This window comes from Sinohyriopsis cumingii, chromosome 1 (assembly GCF_028554795.1).
Source record: "Sinohyriopsis cumingii isolate HCF-2022 chromosome 1, ASM2855479v2, whole genome shotgun sequence".
In the NCBI taxonomy this organism is placed as follows: domain Eukaryota; kingdom Metazoa; phylum Mollusca; class Bivalvia; order Unionida; family Unionidae; genus Sinohyriopsis; species Sinohyriopsis cumingii.
Window position 1 is genome coordinate 15,354,881 of NC_142961.1, and position 18,636 is coordinate 15,373,516.

At 35.0% G+C, this 18,636-nt stretch overlaps 1 protein-coding gene across 1 annotated transcript in view; it reads left to right on the forward strand.

The window, feature by feature from the left end:
* LOC149806447 (DNA repair and recombination protein RAD54-like) overlaps nucleotides 1-18,636 on the forward strand; it is a 115,068-nt gene that overhangs the window by 56,684 nt on the left and 39,748 nt on the right. Inside the window, exons 6-10 of the mRNA XM_089953445.1 lie at nucleotides 2,218-2,287; nucleotides 7,540-7,617; nucleotides 11,354-11,401; nucleotides 15,673-15,741; nucleotides 18,202-18,295. Coding sequence (XP_089809571.1) covers nucleotides 2,218-2,287; nucleotides 7,540-7,617; nucleotides 11,354-11,401; nucleotides 15,673-15,741; nucleotides 18,202-18,295 — 359 coding nt within the window. The remainder of the gene's footprint in view (nucleotides 1-2,217; nucleotides 2,288-7,539; nucleotides 7,618-11,353; nucleotides 11,402-15,672; nucleotides 15,742-18,201; nucleotides 18,296-18,636) is intronic.

The window sequence follows — 18,636 nt, forward strand, 5'->3', positions numbered from 1 at the left end:
TATTTTTTAACAATTTGTAACAATAACATGATGCAAGAATTAGGCAAAACATTATGCTGGAGTAGTGGTCAGGAAAGCTAGTTAAATATTGCAAGAACTTGAAAGGAAACTCTGGCCTTAAGAATAGCAACTCTATCAGCTTTCTTATGGACTTTCATTAGGCTGATGAAAATGTATGGGAGTCTGATCTAATAATCGTTATGTTGTATCAGGTATATATTTCAGGCCATTTTCATACACAATTTTGATACACAAACACAAGTATCAGAGCTAAATAAAACTAATTGCAAGAGGATAAAGGATTCTTAAACAAGTTACACATTCAAGTTCATTATATAATAAATTGCTCCTTTTTTTTAATCTAGCAGCATATTTTCAGTGTTATATATTTCAGCTATTTGCTTAAAAACGGAAGGAATTTACATATTGAACCTGCAGGACACACAAAAATTGTCCAGTTGTTCACTTCCTAAAAATATTTTTTTCAACAAGTTTACAATCTGCAGCAAGGTGCAAAATGTTCAATAAAATGGGACCAAAACTTTGAAGAAATATCTGAATCTAGGAACAGATGTTCAATACTTTGAATCTTGCTCTTATGGAAAGTACATTTTGTCGTCAGCTACCAGTAATATGTTAATTCTTTTGAAAAACATTTATTGTGAAATTTATTTTATAAATTTATTTAAAATTAAAAGAGATCATCTTGGTATCCTATCTACAAATTTTCACCCAACTATAAATCTCAGAATACTTCTCACAATGAAAAGTGGACTTTATATGACATCTAGTTGGTCTTAATTAAAATATTTTTATTATTACTAATCCTGGACGAATGGTCATATCGTCTTGGGGTTTTCATTGAAAGACTTCTTATGCTGTCTTAAAGGTCATAAATGAAAATGGTGGCTATATAACCTCCATTATGACTGCCACCATGGCCATCCTGAAAATCTTATTATCACTACTTCTAGACAGCTGATCATATTAATATTGTGCTTTTGCCAAGACTTAAGATGTCTACTAAATGGAAATTGTGTGATTTTGATATCCAATATGGCCACCATGGCAGTTGTCTTGAAATCTTGTTATTGTTAAGTTGTATCAACGTGTTGGTCCTAAATTAAAATGATGCTGATCTGACATCCATCTTGAAAATCTTGTTTTTTTACAACTACTTTTAAAATGAAAAATCATTTTGACATTGGGTTTTCGTCATATGAGTTTATGTAGTGTTTATTTGGCTGTAAATCATGCAGATTGACTGTCAGAATAACTACAATGGTGCCTATCTTGAAAATATTGTTGTCTCTACCCCTCCCACATGGGTGGTATATCAAAATAGGGTTATGACCAAAAGATTGTTTTAGGATGCCTGGTTGGTACTAAATGAAATTGGGTTTAATCATACATCCAGCATATCTGCCATAACAATTTCCTTGAAAATGTTGTTGCAACTGTGCCCCTTGACTGGATATATTGACATGGAGTTTTCACCAATAGACCTATAATGATGTCAACTTTGTCCTGAATGAAAACACTGCCGATCTGATATCCAGTATGTCCACTGCAGCAGCTAATTTGAAAATTGTGATGAAGAATACCAGAAATGGTTTCAACACTGAGCAATTAAAAGGAAGAAATGGTTTTACCTTGAATTCCTAGGAGTCCTTCTAGGTCATTAGAGCAACAATCCCTTCAAGGGACTCTTGTTTCTTCATTGAGACAGAGAAGGATCCTACCTTTTTGATTTCAATGAGGTTAAGTTATAAACGTGAAAAAATAAAATACAGCAGCAGAAAAGAAATTGAAAATTAAATCCATGCTGTAGAAATTATGTAATACTGCATCCAAGTATTTTTTCAGTGTTGATTATGATTGATTGATTTTCACCTCATATTTATTACAGCAAAGCTCCTTTAGAAATGCCTGAATATAACACTTGCTCCACATCATATAGATAAATAACAGATGGCTGGGTCTATGGTAATTAATCAAAATGATTTTTGTGATTTTTTTACCAATTATCTTTTTCTTATGTTGAATATTTGATTTACTTCATGGGATATTTGGCAGAGTGTTTGAAGTTGCCATCTCTGCTACTCTAGATTTTGCTTGGTACTATAAAGCAAGGATTGTGCTGATGTGCTGTTTAACCCTATACATGTATACTGTTTTGCTACAATGTAGCTTTAATCATCTTTATTTGGATTGTAGAGAGAAGCAGCCAGTCCATGTTGTAGTGGATCCCACTTTGTCTAAAGTCCTCAGGCCACATCAGAGAGAGGTAGTCAAACAGAACTTTATTCTTTTTAAACTGTCAGCTATAAGACCTATCAAATCTTGCCTTGGGCTTGTTGACATATGATGTTAAAGGTCTCAGAATAATTGTTCACTTCATAGATTTCACACATAGTAATTAGTGTCTTTGTGTTCCAGTTTCTTTGTCAGTAACATTAAAAGCAAATATGGGGAAGAAATGTTACATTAGACATAGATGTGAGCAACACAGAGCGTTATTTCTTAATTTTTAAAATGCTGTTGATGCAGTAAGTTGTGGCTTTCTTCAATTTCCAAAAAAATCTTCAAACTGCCAAATGATGTTGATGAGCCAACATTGTTCCCACCACTGCAACAGTTTCAAAGCAGTGAAAGAGACTAACACTTCTAGATTAGCCCACACATTTCCCAATCAAGTTGCTCACAGAATATGGCACAAGTCCAGCCATTAGCCTTATTTTAAGTCCACATATGTCTCGTGTATACATTCGCAAATTAGTCCTTGCTCATCTTTATTGTTTTACTGATGAAATCAATGCCTCTCTACCAAATGTATACAAAATTGATGTTTTTTAAAAAGAAGTTGTGTTAGATATTCTGCAAAATTTTTAATAAACTTGACAATGAAAAAGAGAGAGAGAGACTTCAGCACTGTTTTTTGGTTATTGTTATTTTTTTTAATGAACTCTGGCATTTGATAAAAATTTAGTGGAAATTAACATGTGGGGCCACCCCCACCCCCTTTTTTAATTATAAAATAGATAAGAATGTGTTTTTTGACACATCAGATCTTTTTAAGAACATTGCTTGCACAATGTCAGTATTTCATTAAGCCTTATTGAGGATTTTACAACTGGCGGATAAATCGTCTAACCAGCACCTGGGAGTAGATGGCCCATATTGCTTGGGTCGTTTACAAAGCAGCTCACCATTCAGTGTTGAATGCTTTGACTGCCTCCCCCAAAGCTAAAACATCATAACGATCTGGCTACAATGCTAACTCTGTTTGACTTGTCATTGCTGTTATGGGGGGGGATGCAAAATTAAAGAAGATTGAATGCAGCAGCTTAGGGCTGTCCCATTTAAACATACATGGTACCCAGGGAAGGCAGTTTTTTTAAATAAATATATGCCAAGGTACTTTGATTTCACATAGTTCATATTAAAATGATAAGAAATTTCTAAATTGCATCTATGGGTGAGTAGCCCACTTTAAAAGTGCTTTCCCTGGGTCCCATTTATGTTTTAATGGAACAGGATTCAAAAAGTACCCTATAACTTGCCACTCCAAATGCATTCTCTTTAAAACCCACTCCTTCATGCCACAAGAGGGATGATAGGTGAGCTTTTCTTTTACATCACAAGTTCTGTTCAGATCTCAACCTTATGCTAGCAGACAACAGCAGGACCAGTTTAGGAGGCGTTCTTACAGGGGAGGTAAGAAACCAAGTTTGTCCACCCTCAAGCTGCTGACTTAACACCCAACAAGTGCAGATAGTCTGCCAGTGGATGCCAGACTCCTGCAGTTCTGATCTTGCTGGATCAGCATATTTCTGCAAAATAAATGATGATTCAAGTCATTTCAGAGGGGCTTCTGATTTTGCTTATGCATCCCCCTCCTCTTTCTTCCTCTCCTATTCAAACAAATTGTGCTGTCAGACATTATTCTTCAGCAGGAGATACAGTCACTCATTGACAAAGGAATAGTGGAGACTGTGAGAAAACCACAATCTCCGGGGTTCTATTCACGGTTGTTCCTTATCAACAAGGCCAACTGCAAGTTGTGGCTAATTATAGATCTTGATCACCTCAATAAATTCATTCTTCAGCGGAAGGGATGAGTATGCCATCAGTTTCGACCTCACCTATGCCTAATTTCATGTCCTATTCACCTGGCATTATGAACGTTTGTTTGGTTTGCTTAGCACAACAGGTTTACCTTTTCAAGTTCAAGTTCTTCTGGCTCATTACCAAAATTAAAGATTCCAATGACACCCTGTTCTGGTTGACTTCCTCTGACAAAATCAGTGTTTCTAGACTATCTAAAAAAAATTTAAGTTCTATTCTTCTCAAGTGCAGAAACAATCTCCTATCATCTCAGTTTTCTAGTGAACTGAGAAAAATCCAGCCTTTACTTATTCCATTGTTTTGTCCATCTGGGTATGGAATATCTAACCATAGTGAACTGAGAAAAATCCAGCCTTTACCTTTTCCAGTGTTCTGTCCTTCTGGGTATGGAATTTATAACTAGTCTCAATCTGGTTTGTCTTTGATGTCCACATCAGATGGAATGGCAAACTCTTAGAGTCCATTTTAGACTGCTCCAGTGGCCTAGTGGTTAGAGCATGCACCTTGGGTTCGAACCCTGGCCGAGTCATACCAAAGACTTATAAAAATGGTACTAACAGCTGCCTTGCTAGGTGCTCAGCATTAAGAGGTTAGTGTTAGGACTGGTCAGCCTGGTGTCAGGATAATATAACTGGGTGGGACATCATGCTACACGTCTGCACCATGATGCCCCAGTGCTAGACACATCACTATAAACTGCCACACTGCAGACATCATCATGATATGACTGAAAAATTGTTAAAGCTACGTTAAAAATCCAACTCACACACAGAGTCTGTTTTGAGCAGGACATGGATATCAGTGAGAAATTTCTTGCAGCTCCTCAGTTATTCAGTGCAGTAGTGGATTTGATCTTGCTGACCTGCCTGTTACAAATTACTTTGCTAGCTCAATGGTGTCCTTTTTCTAGAACACTTGACCAATAAGTCAGTATTACGAATGAGGTATGATTATTCCTGTGAAGCTAAGGAAATAGAGTCAGATGACATTTATGATGACTAGACCACGATGATTTACTAGACAGTAATGGAGGATTTCAGAACTTATCAGACAATAAGGATCAATTCTTGGACTTTGCACCAGATGACATTAGATAGTGACATTTATAGGATACTGTGAATTAAAAAAATGTAGACTTAACATACGTTGTTTATTTGTAAGATGTATAGAATTAATATATTTTTATGGGAGATTGTGAATCGGGTCATTCAGAACTATTTTTATACCTGCATGTGACCTATTATTGAATTCATGGGTGCATATAAAAAAAAAAGCATTATGGATTTAATAGGACAAATCATAAGTTGTCGATATATTTGTGACATGTTCCACTCAATAATATAATTTTATTTTACATAGGTTCTTTATTTTCATATCTATCTAGGCTTTGTTTATTTTTCCAAAGTGCAGCTCTGGCTCACTGATATCAATTCGCCCCTTCAGATGACAAAATACACTTTGACTTAGGGAAGGGTCAAATAGAAACTGGCTTTTTGTAACCCTGAAAAGGGGCAGGTGGGGTGGGGTGGTGACTTAGATCAATTTTATAAGCAAGTACATAGGAAATCCAATCTTTCTTGCCTTGAAAAATACCAAAGTTTAGGTAGGATGCTCAGTATTTCCTCTTTCAATTACCTATTCTTTTAACGTTAATGTGATTGAGAAACGTATTCACAAAAGGAAAAATTTTCTTGTGAATTATGTTTCTTCGAGAATTTGATCACATTAATTGAATACCCTCCCACCCATCTTGCTATGTGATCATCCTCTTTGATGTTTTGCTCAGCTTAAAAACTAGTGACACTTAGTGGTGGCTTGGGGAGGTAATGGGAAAGAGTTATTGCCCATTTTCACTCTGATATAGACAGAAAAGACAAAAACCTTTGTCTTTTAGTAGGGCTGAATTTGGGAGGTAGCAGGCTTATATATTTAACATTAATGTGATTGTGTGAGTATTCTTAGAGAAACCTAATTTACTGGAAAAAGTTGGTTTTTATGACTACATTTTATCCATACAAGCCTCTTCCAGTCCGATCCCCAGGCAAGGTCAGGGTCATTTTAAAATCTTGGTTAAATTTCATATGAAACTATTTGTGTATAGTTGTAAGTCCCAAATTCTGAGAGGGATGGCTGTCTTAAACTGTAGAATCATTTAGCATTTCTCTTTATAGCCATACAATACTGCCTCATATGAAAGGTCAAGGTCATTTAAAATAAAAATGTATCAGCAAGTGGGGTAGGGATGACATAGTATTCCTTATAATTCTGGTTTTACAGGCACGTATTCACACAGATAAACTGCTAACATTCACACTGATTATTAGAACATTCTTTGCCTTTTTGAATTACATCTTTTTTTTTACCTGTAAGATTTATTAAATTTCTTTATGGCTACAGTTTCCCTGTAGTTTATGGGGAATATTTCACACTAATACAGACTAAAGTTCAAGGTATACATTTTACAGGCAGTCTTTTTCTGGGAATATGCTACATGTCAAAGTTCAGTTCATATACTAGGTGTATCTGTGATTATGAATGAGACCATTACATGTGAATCCCACATGATTGATGTTGTGAGTGAGGCCATTACATATGAATTCCACAAGATTGATGTTGTGAGTGAGGCCATTACATGTGAATCCCACAAGATTGATGTTGTGAGTGAGGTCATTATATGTGAATCCCACAAGATTGATGTTGTGAGTGAGGCCATTATATCTGAATCCCACAAGATTGATGTTGTGAGTGAGGCCATTATATGTGAATTCCACAAGATTGATGTTGTGAGTGAGACCATTACGTGTGAATCCCACATAATTGATGTTGTGAATGAGGCCATTATATGTGAATCCCACAAGATTGATGTTGTGAGTGAGACCATTATATGTGAATTCCACAAGACTGATGTTGAGTGAGACCATTATATGTGAATCCCACATGATTGATGTTGTGAGTGAGGCCATTACATGTGAATCCCACAATATTGATGTTGAGTGAGGCCATTATATGTGAATCCCACAAGATTAATGTTGTGAGGACCTGTTGCCAAATAAGCAATGAGACTTACGATCACTAGGAACAACAGACAAGATGGTTTCCATTAGAAATTAAGGTATTCACAAAGAATTGTAACCTTGTGTCAGCCAATTCATGCATAATACTGTTAGTGTAGGGGTGGTGGTGAGCTAATTAGAGGTTCACTGATGCTAGAACTTATCACGTGCATACTTTTTGTGATTCTTTAATACTGTTGATGTTCGACCAATTGTCAGTTTTTATTATCACAAACTACAGACAGTTATCTAAAATTATAGCTTCGTTTGACTGTGGAAAATCTCTTCATCAGTAACACAGTGTTTGTTATATATATATATATATATATATATATATATATATATATATATATTGCAGGGTGTGAAGTTCATGTATGACTGTGTTACAGGGCAACAAATTCCAGGCAACTATGGATGTATCATGGCTGACGAAATGGTAAGCAAACAGAAAAGTTATTTGAATTATCACTTAGCAATTTACTTTTTCATATTGTGAATTCTGGGGGTAGAAATTTTCACGGTTGCTGCAAACTATGAATTTAAATATCCAAACTGATCTTTATGTGGATGTAACAGAACTCTTTCTATTATCCAACAACTTAAGTTCAAAGAACTGTGATCCTTATGTGGAAACAATAGAATTCCTTCTCTTATCCAGTAACTTAAGTACAATGAACTGTGATCATTATGTGGAAACAATAGAATTCCTTCTCTTATCCAGCTTATCCAGTAACATAAGTACAATGAACTGTGATCCTTATGTGGAAACAATAGAATTCCTTCTCTTATCCAGCTTATCCAGTAACATAAGTACAATGAACTGTGATCCTTATGTGGAAACAATAGAATTCCTTCCCTTGTCCAATAACTTAAGTATAATGAACTGTGATCCTTCTGTTGAAATGTAGAACACCTTCCCTTATCCAGTAACTTAAGTTCAATGAACTGTGGTCCATCTGTGGAAATGAAAGAATTCCTTCCCTTATCCAATAACTTAAATACAGTGGACTATGATCCTTCTGTGGAAGTGATAGAACTCCTTCCCTTTCCAATAACTTAAGTACATTGAACTTTGATCATTCTCTGGAAGCAGTAGAACACCTTGCCTTATCCAAGAATGTAAGCACTGCTGATATGCTTCGTCTTATGATCATGCTTTTTTATAAGCAAAGTAAGTCCTGAGTTTGTTAGAGTTAATAATAAAATAAAAATACCATTTCTTGTCAAGTCATTGAGCAGAATTAATGATAACTGTAAAATAAGTGGTTGTCGGTATTATATCAAGTCTAACTATGATTGCAGGCTTTTATTTTCACATCTGGAGAGCATAGAGAGAGAGACAAAGCAGTAATGAAAATTGAATTGGAACAAATTGTTTTGAGTACTGTAAATCTAAACCATTAACAGATGATTCCCTTTTCCAGTAAACTCAACTGGCCTAAGATTTATCTGTGATAAAGCAGTCAACATCTTCAACATGCGATTTCACAAATGCTTGCATTTGCAGTTTGAGGTCAGTCATAGAGATCATGCCTTTAATGTATGTCAGTCACTGCAATTTGGATCACTTTGGTTATGTATGAAACGAGGATTGGCCAAAAAGTTGCTAATAATAGAACTACTTTATTCATTTGTAACCTCTTGGTCAATTCAACAGTCAAATCAGTCACAGAAATAGCAAAGATGGTCTGAAAAGATTAGGTATCTTTGTTTGGTAGAGACAATTTTGGCAAACAAAATCTCTGATTGTTCTGCAAATTACTTCCCCAAGATACATCTTAGGCATAATTTTGTCTGGCAGAAATAGCCAAGGTAGTTCCAAATGAAGTTCTTGTTATCTGAATATTTTCAGTGTCAAATTCACATTGATAATCTTAATTTTAGATAATCTTAATTTTAGATGTAGTCAGTTTAGTCTTCATTTTCTATAATAGCATTACATATAATGGTATTAATCAGTTAAATTCTTCAAACAGCCAGTTATTTGACTATTTAGGACAATAAATACAATGTTCTGATTTGTAATATTGAGGTCAATTCAGGCATTTTTGAACAAAAATATTGATGTCCTTTCAGGTTGTCAGAGGTAAGATATTCTGAATAAATATAGGGTTGAATCTGTCCTGATGGTCACCTATACATACTTGTTCACAATGTTCATTATGTTCATTCTAATTCTCCTCTCCCCCCCCCCCCCCCGCATTTTCTTTATATTTTCTTTTTCTTTATGTAATGATCACCTGGGTTACACTATCAGAGGCCAGGTGTTTACTGACCAAACTGTTTTCTTCCTACATATCTACAGTGACCACTCAGTCTATGCAAAAGAATTTTTTTTCGTTCTTGAAGAAGGCATTGTTTAGATAAAGGAATAGCGTGTGAATCAATATGCAGACATTTGTCTTACTTATATACCAGTCACTTCAGACTGTAACTCAAAAGTTTGTATCATTAGAGTAGAGTATTGCAGCAGTCTATTTTGCTGGAGGATATTGAAAAGTAGTCATTTTATAGCAGCAGAAATGGAAGTTACCTTTTGTGCCAGTATGACAGGTATATCTAGATATCATCATCTATTTATTGTGAATTAAAGCTGTCTCAGAAGAAAAAAGTTGGACTAGGAGAAGAGATGTTGCATACCTTTTCATTGGGTCACTGGCCATATTTAAAATTGTAAAGGTGGGCAATGTTTCAGTTCATGGGTCACAAAGCTTCTCACACAAGCTGTCTTTTGATCTTGCAGATTTGAGTGACTGGCTAATCCAGATAATAAAAAATTGATCATGAGCAGCTGTTTGCAAGCCTTACCTTAGAGCCTAATTCAAGTCCATGATGTTGTAATGAGTAGGATGGACGAAAATGAGAATGATACAATAATCTTGCGTGGAACATAAATTTGAGACAGAACAACATATATGATTATTTATGATTTTGTTGAATAGTGCACATAAAACAATCTTCATATTAATAATAATAATAATAAATAATAATAATAATAATGATGATGTTGATGGTGAGGAGGAGGAGTACATGGTATTTGCTCAAAAAACAGTTTTGAAGGTGAACCTTTTTGTACTGTTGTCACCTATGTACAAAGATCAGTTTTGCCTTTTTCATTGGTTTCCACTATTGACAGGTTTGACTGTCTATTTTTCAGGGATACATTCTGTTGTTCAAGAAACTCTTTTCTTTATGAAACAATATTGATTTTAGAAATGGCTCATGTCTGTAAGTAAGGTTATAGCAATAATTGGAACTTATCATCAGTGGCATTAGATGTACTTGCAGTTTTCTAAGTATAAAGAATATGAACATCAGAAATGCAACCAGAATTCTTTATTTGTAAAAGAAATCACTGAACATTACCATGAAAGTGTTTTTATATTGGCAAGTAAGGATATAATGCAACCTAGTTCAACTACCTAGACCTTTACAACCAACCACTCTGGTGGCCTAAGTGGTTAGAGAGTCTGCCTCAGATATAGGAGGTCATGGGTTCGAATCCTGGCTGAGTCATACCATAGATTTATAAAATGGTACTAACAGCTGCCTTGCTAGGCACTCAACATTAGGAGGTTAGTGTTAGGACTTGTCGGCCTGGTGTCAGGATAATGTTACTGGGTGGGGACATGCCCCAGCACTAGACATCACTATAAACTGCCACACAGACATCATAGCAATATGACAGAAAAATTGTTAAAGCTACATTAAAAATCCCCAAAACACAAACACACACACATGCATACACACACACACACACACACACACACTTTTGCTGGGCATATCGATACACAAACATGGCAATAAAGTTATTCATTTTTTTGGACAAAATATTCGGAAAAATCTATAAATTTCATTAGTACACAAATTTTTCAGACTGAGAGAAAACTAATTATTATTCCTTAATATCCAAAATATTTATGTCAATGACAGTACAGTTCGTATGATTGTAAAAGATTTTGTACTGAGTTGTATTATCGTCAATGACAGTACAGTTCATATGATTGTAAAAGATTTTGTACTGAGTTGTATTATCAGGAATCAAGCCAAAACCTTTCCTCTCATCCAGAAACATTCTGCAGCATATTTGGGTTAGATGAGATTGAATGTGATGTAAATGTGATATTTGTATTGGTGATAACATTAACAGATTAATATATTGACATTTACAGGGACTGGGGAAAACCTTGCAGTGCATCGCATTGATATGGACTTTACTGGTGAGAACATTTTTTCTTGATGTCATTAAATATCCCTGTTTACTTCCACAGTTTCCTGTCTGAAGCAAATTATCTTCAACCACTACTGTGCAGACACTAGAAAATTCAGTCAGGTACTGATCAACAACAAAACAAATCCTGCAATTTCAGAAAAATCAAAGTGAATTAGTGAAATATTATTTTTAAAAATAACTTGGATCACAATTTTCTCTAATCTAGTGAAACCTATCATTTGAAATTCTTGAAATGTCTGCTTCAAACAGCTGCACCAAACTTTCCAGACAGGTTTCACTACAAGAGATGCAAAACCCAGTTGAGGTGGGGGGTAAAGGTCAAAGGTCAGTGTTGTCTTGACTGACTATAGCAGACTGATTTTCTTGCAATATGAGTTATGCTGTTCGTATTTTCACCAAACTTTGCCTCTGGGTTGGCCTGTGGGTTTTTAAAAAATTGAAGGTCAAGCACACAATTTCGGCATCTGAGTTGTGCAGAGTCCCAGAAAACATAAACTGATTTTAAACTTATAATGACCTTGTATTATTACTTATAAGTCTGGTCTAGCTGCACACTGATCATACCTAGATCTGACATTGCATAATGTGCAGGTACATCTGGGTGTATGCAGTTTGTTAGGAGTAATCTGTATAACAAGAACATAGAACCAATCTGCCTCTGCATTATGCAGTGGCAGATCAGGGTCTGTGTTGTTTGCATTTGGACATGACTTATAGGTTACTGCATTTGTATGGGAAAATATGAACGAGTTTTTTCGGCTGTAAATACTGCACGACCTTGTGAGTGCAGTATATTCTTCTGACAAAACGAGTTCATATTTTCCCATATAAATGCAGTAACCCTTTTATTATATGCTCATTTTTTTAATTCTACCTAATGCTTAATTATATTAACAAAATACACAACAAGAAACAAAATAACTGAATGTATGCTGTATTCCAAACTAAATACACAAGCACAGATTCATCATTACACAACAACAACATTATTACTGCGCACATTACTCTGCCCAGATAAGCTTAGTCGTGTGCTCGACATAACTTTCCAAAGAAAATGGTGCGTCTAGTTAAAATTGAAATTTGGAGTCATATTGTGAATGAATGCGTATTGCTACAACTTTTCCATTTGATCTAGAAGGAATAGATTTTGGTATTTTTTTACGATTCTATGAAATTTCATGATCATGGATTGGATTTATATGTGACAATTCCACATGAAATACATGGGATTGAAGAAGCGAGGGAGAAGCGTGTTGACATCTGCATATGTGTTTCTGTTTCTGTCATTGAATGTTTGAAATCATAATGTGGGAAAAATATGAAGTTTTTCAATTGCAATTATTAAAAAGACGCTATAGAATTTAATGCTTATTTCATTTAGAGTGCAGTAAGGAGGATGTAATTGTACTTACATTCAAAACTACAGTACAATTTTGAAATGTGTAATCAAGATTGAGAACCTATGACATGGCTAATGTAATTTGGATTTACAGAACTAAGAAAGCACATTTTGAGGAAATTCAGGATGTAAAACTGTAAGTATACTTTTTGGCATTCTTATTACCAACTGAAGAAGACAGTTTATGTCTTGATACTTGTATGTTATTTGTAAGGACCCTTTCATGCGTCTGTTGTAAGGCTAGCCTAAATGCGAAACATTGTATCAAAAAGTGAACGCGGAATGTGCCAAAGCAACTGGTGTGTGGTAGTCCATGAAACATCTGCTTTACTTCATTCAGAAACAAATTTAAACAACCACAACGTAAAGTGCCTACTATGCAAGTATACATGATTTGTTTACAAATCAAAAGTGCTGGCGTCTGTGTTCATTGTTTGTTTACAATAGAAAGTAGTTCCTTTATGCACATGAATGCAATATGAAGGTGTGCAATATAGTAAAATACTGAATGTTTCTGACAATGTAAAGTTAACAGGGAAAAAAATGAGCATATAATAAATTAGTATACTGTTTGTTGCCCTTGATCATACCAAGGAGTCTATTAATGTTAACACTAAAGTGCAAATATCAAGGTCACTGTAATCTGACAAAAGGAAATAAGATGTTGCATAATGGATATAGTTCTAATGAATATATCTGAACACTCTTGTCTGACTCTTACCTATATGGGCAGGCAATTTATCTTTTTTATTGCTATGAACAAGCTTGGGAGGGCTGGATTTATAATGTAGGGGTCATATTTCTGTGGTATTATGACTGGGTAAGTATCATCAAAGAAACATTTTCTTAAAAATTGGTTGTGTTTTGTACCATAACCAAATTTTATAATGCCATTTGCTTAGTCTTCACCAATGTAGAAGAGGTTCAAATATTCCATGCCACTCTTGAGGTCTACTACACTCCTCAGATCCTCACTGTGGTATTACTTTCTGAGGTATTCAATTGCACATCAGATTCATTATGTTGATTACATACTCACAAATTTCCACAATAAACTAAATTAAATTAAACTGTAAAATAATTTTTTCCTTCAGTGCCAATTTTCGTTAGCACCTCTTCACATCTTTCCTTCTGAGCTATCACTTCTGCAAACTCAACTATTATAATATTAAAACCTTGTTTTAAGGGTATGATGCATTGTTGTTGCAGAGTTGTAGTTTTGGACCCTGAAACCAAAGACCAATGGTTCTTGAGAAAACTAGTCAGCATCTATGATGCACCGTACATCAAAGACAAGGTTCTGACATTTTTTTTTATATCACATAGTTGGTACAGTTTTCTTATAGAACGTACAGATTCATATTTTTTATATTACAAAGTATTAATATCACTTTCTGTGATTGTGATTGGTCCAAATCAGCTCATGAAATTATTGTACAGTATTCTCTTTTCCGATTGGCTGTGATCTTGTGAAAACTTTCTTACCCCACCTTCTGGAAATTTTGTTTTCACTATGTACTTTTTGTCTGCCATTTTGAACTCGAGTCCAAATAGAAGAAATAAAATGGTCTTGTGTGTCTGAATATGGTCAATTTACCACCACAGAGGCTAGTTACAAAATGGTCTTGTGTGTCTGAATATGGCCAATTTACTCCCACAAGGGCTAGTTACAAAATGTCTTTTGTGTCTGAATATGGCCAATTTACTCCTATAGGGGCTAGTTACAAAATGGTCTTTTGTGTCTGAATATGGCCAATTTACTCACACAGAGGCTAGTTACAAAATGGTCTTTTGCGTCTAAATATGGCCAATTTACCGCCACAGGGGCTAGTTACATCATATCACCATATAAAAATGGCATAAAACTCCAAGATGAGAACAAACAACAACAAATAAAACTAAGGGCATTGCTAAGTTGATAGTGCTTGTGTGAGGGGGGGGGGTGGAGGGGGTGTGGCACACTTGTAACATGGAATCCACCCTATATACAAGCATGGCTTACACTTTTAACTTGTAGTGGTAAATAAAAACAGAAGAATATGGACATATACTTGTCTCCCAACTGACCGAACTTCATCCAAACAGCATCTTTACACGGTAGATATGTGATGCAATTCTGACTCAAAATGAAATTTGTTTATGTCTTCTGCGGTCTACTTTTCCAAATCAGATAATGCAAATATCTGGTCACAAACATGTTACAGTAAATATGGGAATTTCTGCATCCAGTAATCATCCTTTCACATAAATATTGCAACAGTGTCGTGTTTAGTTGTGAAAGTAGTACTTTAGAGTAAACTTGGATTGTCTACAGTACTCTCATTTGTACCTGTGTATCAAATAGTGTGATATTACACGCACTGGACATTCTGTATTGAAAAATGATTTTGTCTTGATTTAGTATTAGCAACAGTGACATCATACATGAATGAAACAGATATGTCTTAGTACCTGATTATCTGACAAATGAAAGAGCATTTTACATCATAACACTAACTGGTGGCCATGCAATTTAATATTTACAGTAGTTTTTTTGGGGACTGATATTCACATTTATGAGTTACCTGACCTACTTTAATTGCTGCTATTCTAAATACCCTGGCAGGGCAGTGAAAAAATATCATTCTGCAGAATTTTTGTTTTCATATTACGCATAATTGTGTAAGGTGAATGTGTCAAGTCCAATGCATTCAGATACACTTACAAGTCTGTTCCTGTACTATTTAGCATTTTCATAGTAACAGTCTGCAATGTGATAAAAAGATTCATCCATTTGTACTCATTTCAATTATTCAATTTACTTTAATTATTTAATTTGAAATTAACACTCATTTAAAGTCCATTATTTTCTTTTTTAGAGACAGAGTCCTGATGCTTGCCCCATGATAGACAAGGTCATTGTTGTGGCCCCCAGCAGTCTGGTCAAGGTATGCATGCACTTTTCTGTAGATTGGAAAAAGGTTAGTGAATGGTGCTTTTTAATAAAACAGCTTTAAGATCAGCCAATAGAAGGTTAAATAAAATATTTAGTGCTTTTATTGTAATAACACATTTTGTGCTAATCTTTCTATTGTATTAATATAGAATTATAATCTTTTTCACTATTAAGTTTACTCTAAGGATGTAATATTTTTAAAGCTAAAAGAAAAGTTTGTACATGTAAAGATAATACAGTGAGTTTTTGTTGAATGTGTAAGTTTCTTTTCATTCAAAAAGGGACATTACTGTGAAATCATTGCCAATCTCGTGGATATTATGCAGACCATGAATTTAGAGATGCAACAAAAACAGACTGCCATTTGTTTTAAGTCAAATTTATCTTTAAAAATGTTGAATCCTGAGCTGAAATGTGGTACTTAACTATTTGACTGTGACGTGTACTGTAGCTTGAAGTATTGGTTTCAAATCTTAAATAGATCACAGGAGAAATGGGAGATTGTCCTCTCTTGTATTATATATGAAGAAAACATACAAGCTCCTGTGAATATCAGTACTGTTTTGGGGACTGATTTATCACATTACAAGGAGAAATATGTTGATTTTACAGAAAATCAAATCCTTGTTTATACAGTAGTATATTATTTTGAAGGTCTTTTTTGTCAAAATTTAAATCAACCCTTTAATATGATTAGGCAATGTATTAGATGGAAAAATCAAATTTCTCTGATAAAACTTCCATGATTACATTACAGAAATCCCTCCCACCCTTCCGCGAAATGTTGACAGGGTGAGGGAGTGCATGAATCACGTAAACATTTGTATGGCTTGGCAGACCAGCAATGTGCAAAAACTTCCACAAATTAGCTTAAAGTTGCACATATAAAAAGTACTCACTGCAGTATGTGATTTTTATTTAACTGTTATTCCTTAATGTGCATGTTGTGACACAAGTCGTGCTGTTGGTAGAGATTTCGTAAACCTTGTCACAACATGTCTTTTTTCATGTTGATAGCTATTTACGTATCTGGGTACTTCAGCTTGACATGAATGGTTATTCAGCAATATTTGATTTGATGGGTCTTGGAACAAACATTTTGTCATGGTTTTTAGTTTTAGCTATGTATTTATTCATCAAGGAAGTTTTCAAATGATTGTTTTAAATATGGGCTTCCTAGAAACATCAAAATGTCTGACCTGCAACATGATTCATTTACAGATGACAATTTTGTTTGGCAATGATGACAATGATTTTTAAAGTTTTGAAGTATATCAGATAGTTGGAGTCAGGAAGTGGTTCTGGAAATACCACTGAGTTTTGAACGTGAAAATTATGTTGGATACCAGTCCATTGTACGTGCTGGATGGACAAAAACAAATTACTTGCTGGTCAACCACCTGTTCAGTATTAATTTGAAATGTAGAAAAGGCAGAATCCCAAGCCTAATTAAAATACAGGAAATTTAAAAATAGTGTGCAACTTTCAGTTCTTTTCTCTGACAATTCAGCCTTGAACGGTCTTCTGCTGCAAACTATAGCACACTTAGGGTCAAGAGAAATTGAATAAATAAGAACATAAAACAAAATTAAAAGGTAAGGATATTTTTTGATCAAAATTCCTCATTCTGAATAAGCAGACTATTGAAATGATGGACCTAAAAGGACATATCCAAGGGACATTACATTGTACATAACAGCTATATAAAACAGTTTCACAGCATTTACAAGCTAACAATGCATATGCCTCTTCAAACAGCTGGCTATGAAAGATGGTTCTGAGTACAGAACAGTATTCATACACAGGAAAGGAACTGATTAGGCTCAGAAACAACCAAATGATGATTGCTTATCCAACTTGGGGTGGCATCTTTTGTGGATTTTTATTTCAGTAGCACTGTAATAGAGTGGAGCTGGAAGAAAGAGATGCATCTTTAAGTGCTAGGTATATAGTCCCCCCTCTTTCTTTCATTACTCTCACCTTATTTTTGTGATCTCAGGGGAGTTTCCCCCTTTAGATAATTTCCTGGCACCATCTCTCTTCCCTGTAATGTAAAGCATCCTATTACAGGTTTTGCTCAATTGAAAGCTGGTTACATATGGGTATAATGGTAGTCACCTTGCAAGTAGAGAGGGAGTTAACCTGTAAGAATTGTTTCCCTTTTTGATTTTCTGGGAAGGCTGATTTTGAAAATAGCAGAAGATTAATCCTAATGTTAATGTGACCAGGTAAGCATAATCAGGTAAGTATAATTAGAGAAACATAATTTTTACTATACAATTTACATTCATCTGAACTGGACATTCTGTGTTGATTTTGGTTTTTAAAATGTTTACTCTCCATAGTAATGAGGTAGAAATAACACTTTCATTGTATTAATGCAGTTTCTGGAAGGAAATTAAGTTTTAAGGAAGTGAACAATGTAGTACGTTATGTTATCTTTCAACTGTAGAACTGGTACAATGAGATCAACAAATGGCTCGGATCACGGATAAACAGTTTGGCAATTGATTCTGGCAGCAAGGACCAGATAGACAGAGATTTAGGTGAGTACAGTCCAGTTCTCCTTTCTGATATCCCCTTGGCAGTTACTGCTCCGATAAGTGTTATAGACAGAGATCTAGGTGAGTACAGTCCAAGTCCCCTTTCTGATATCCCCTTGGCAGTTACTGCTCCAATAAGTGTTATAGACAGAGATCTAGGTGAGTACAGTCCAGTTCCCCTTTCTGATATCCCCTTGGCTGTTACTGCTCCAATAAGTGTTAGACAGAGATCTAGGTGAGTACAGTCCAAGTCCCCTTTCTGATATCCCCTTGGCAGTTACTGCTCCGATAAGTGTTATAGACAGAGATCTAGGTGAGTACAGTCCAGTTCCCCTTTCTGATAT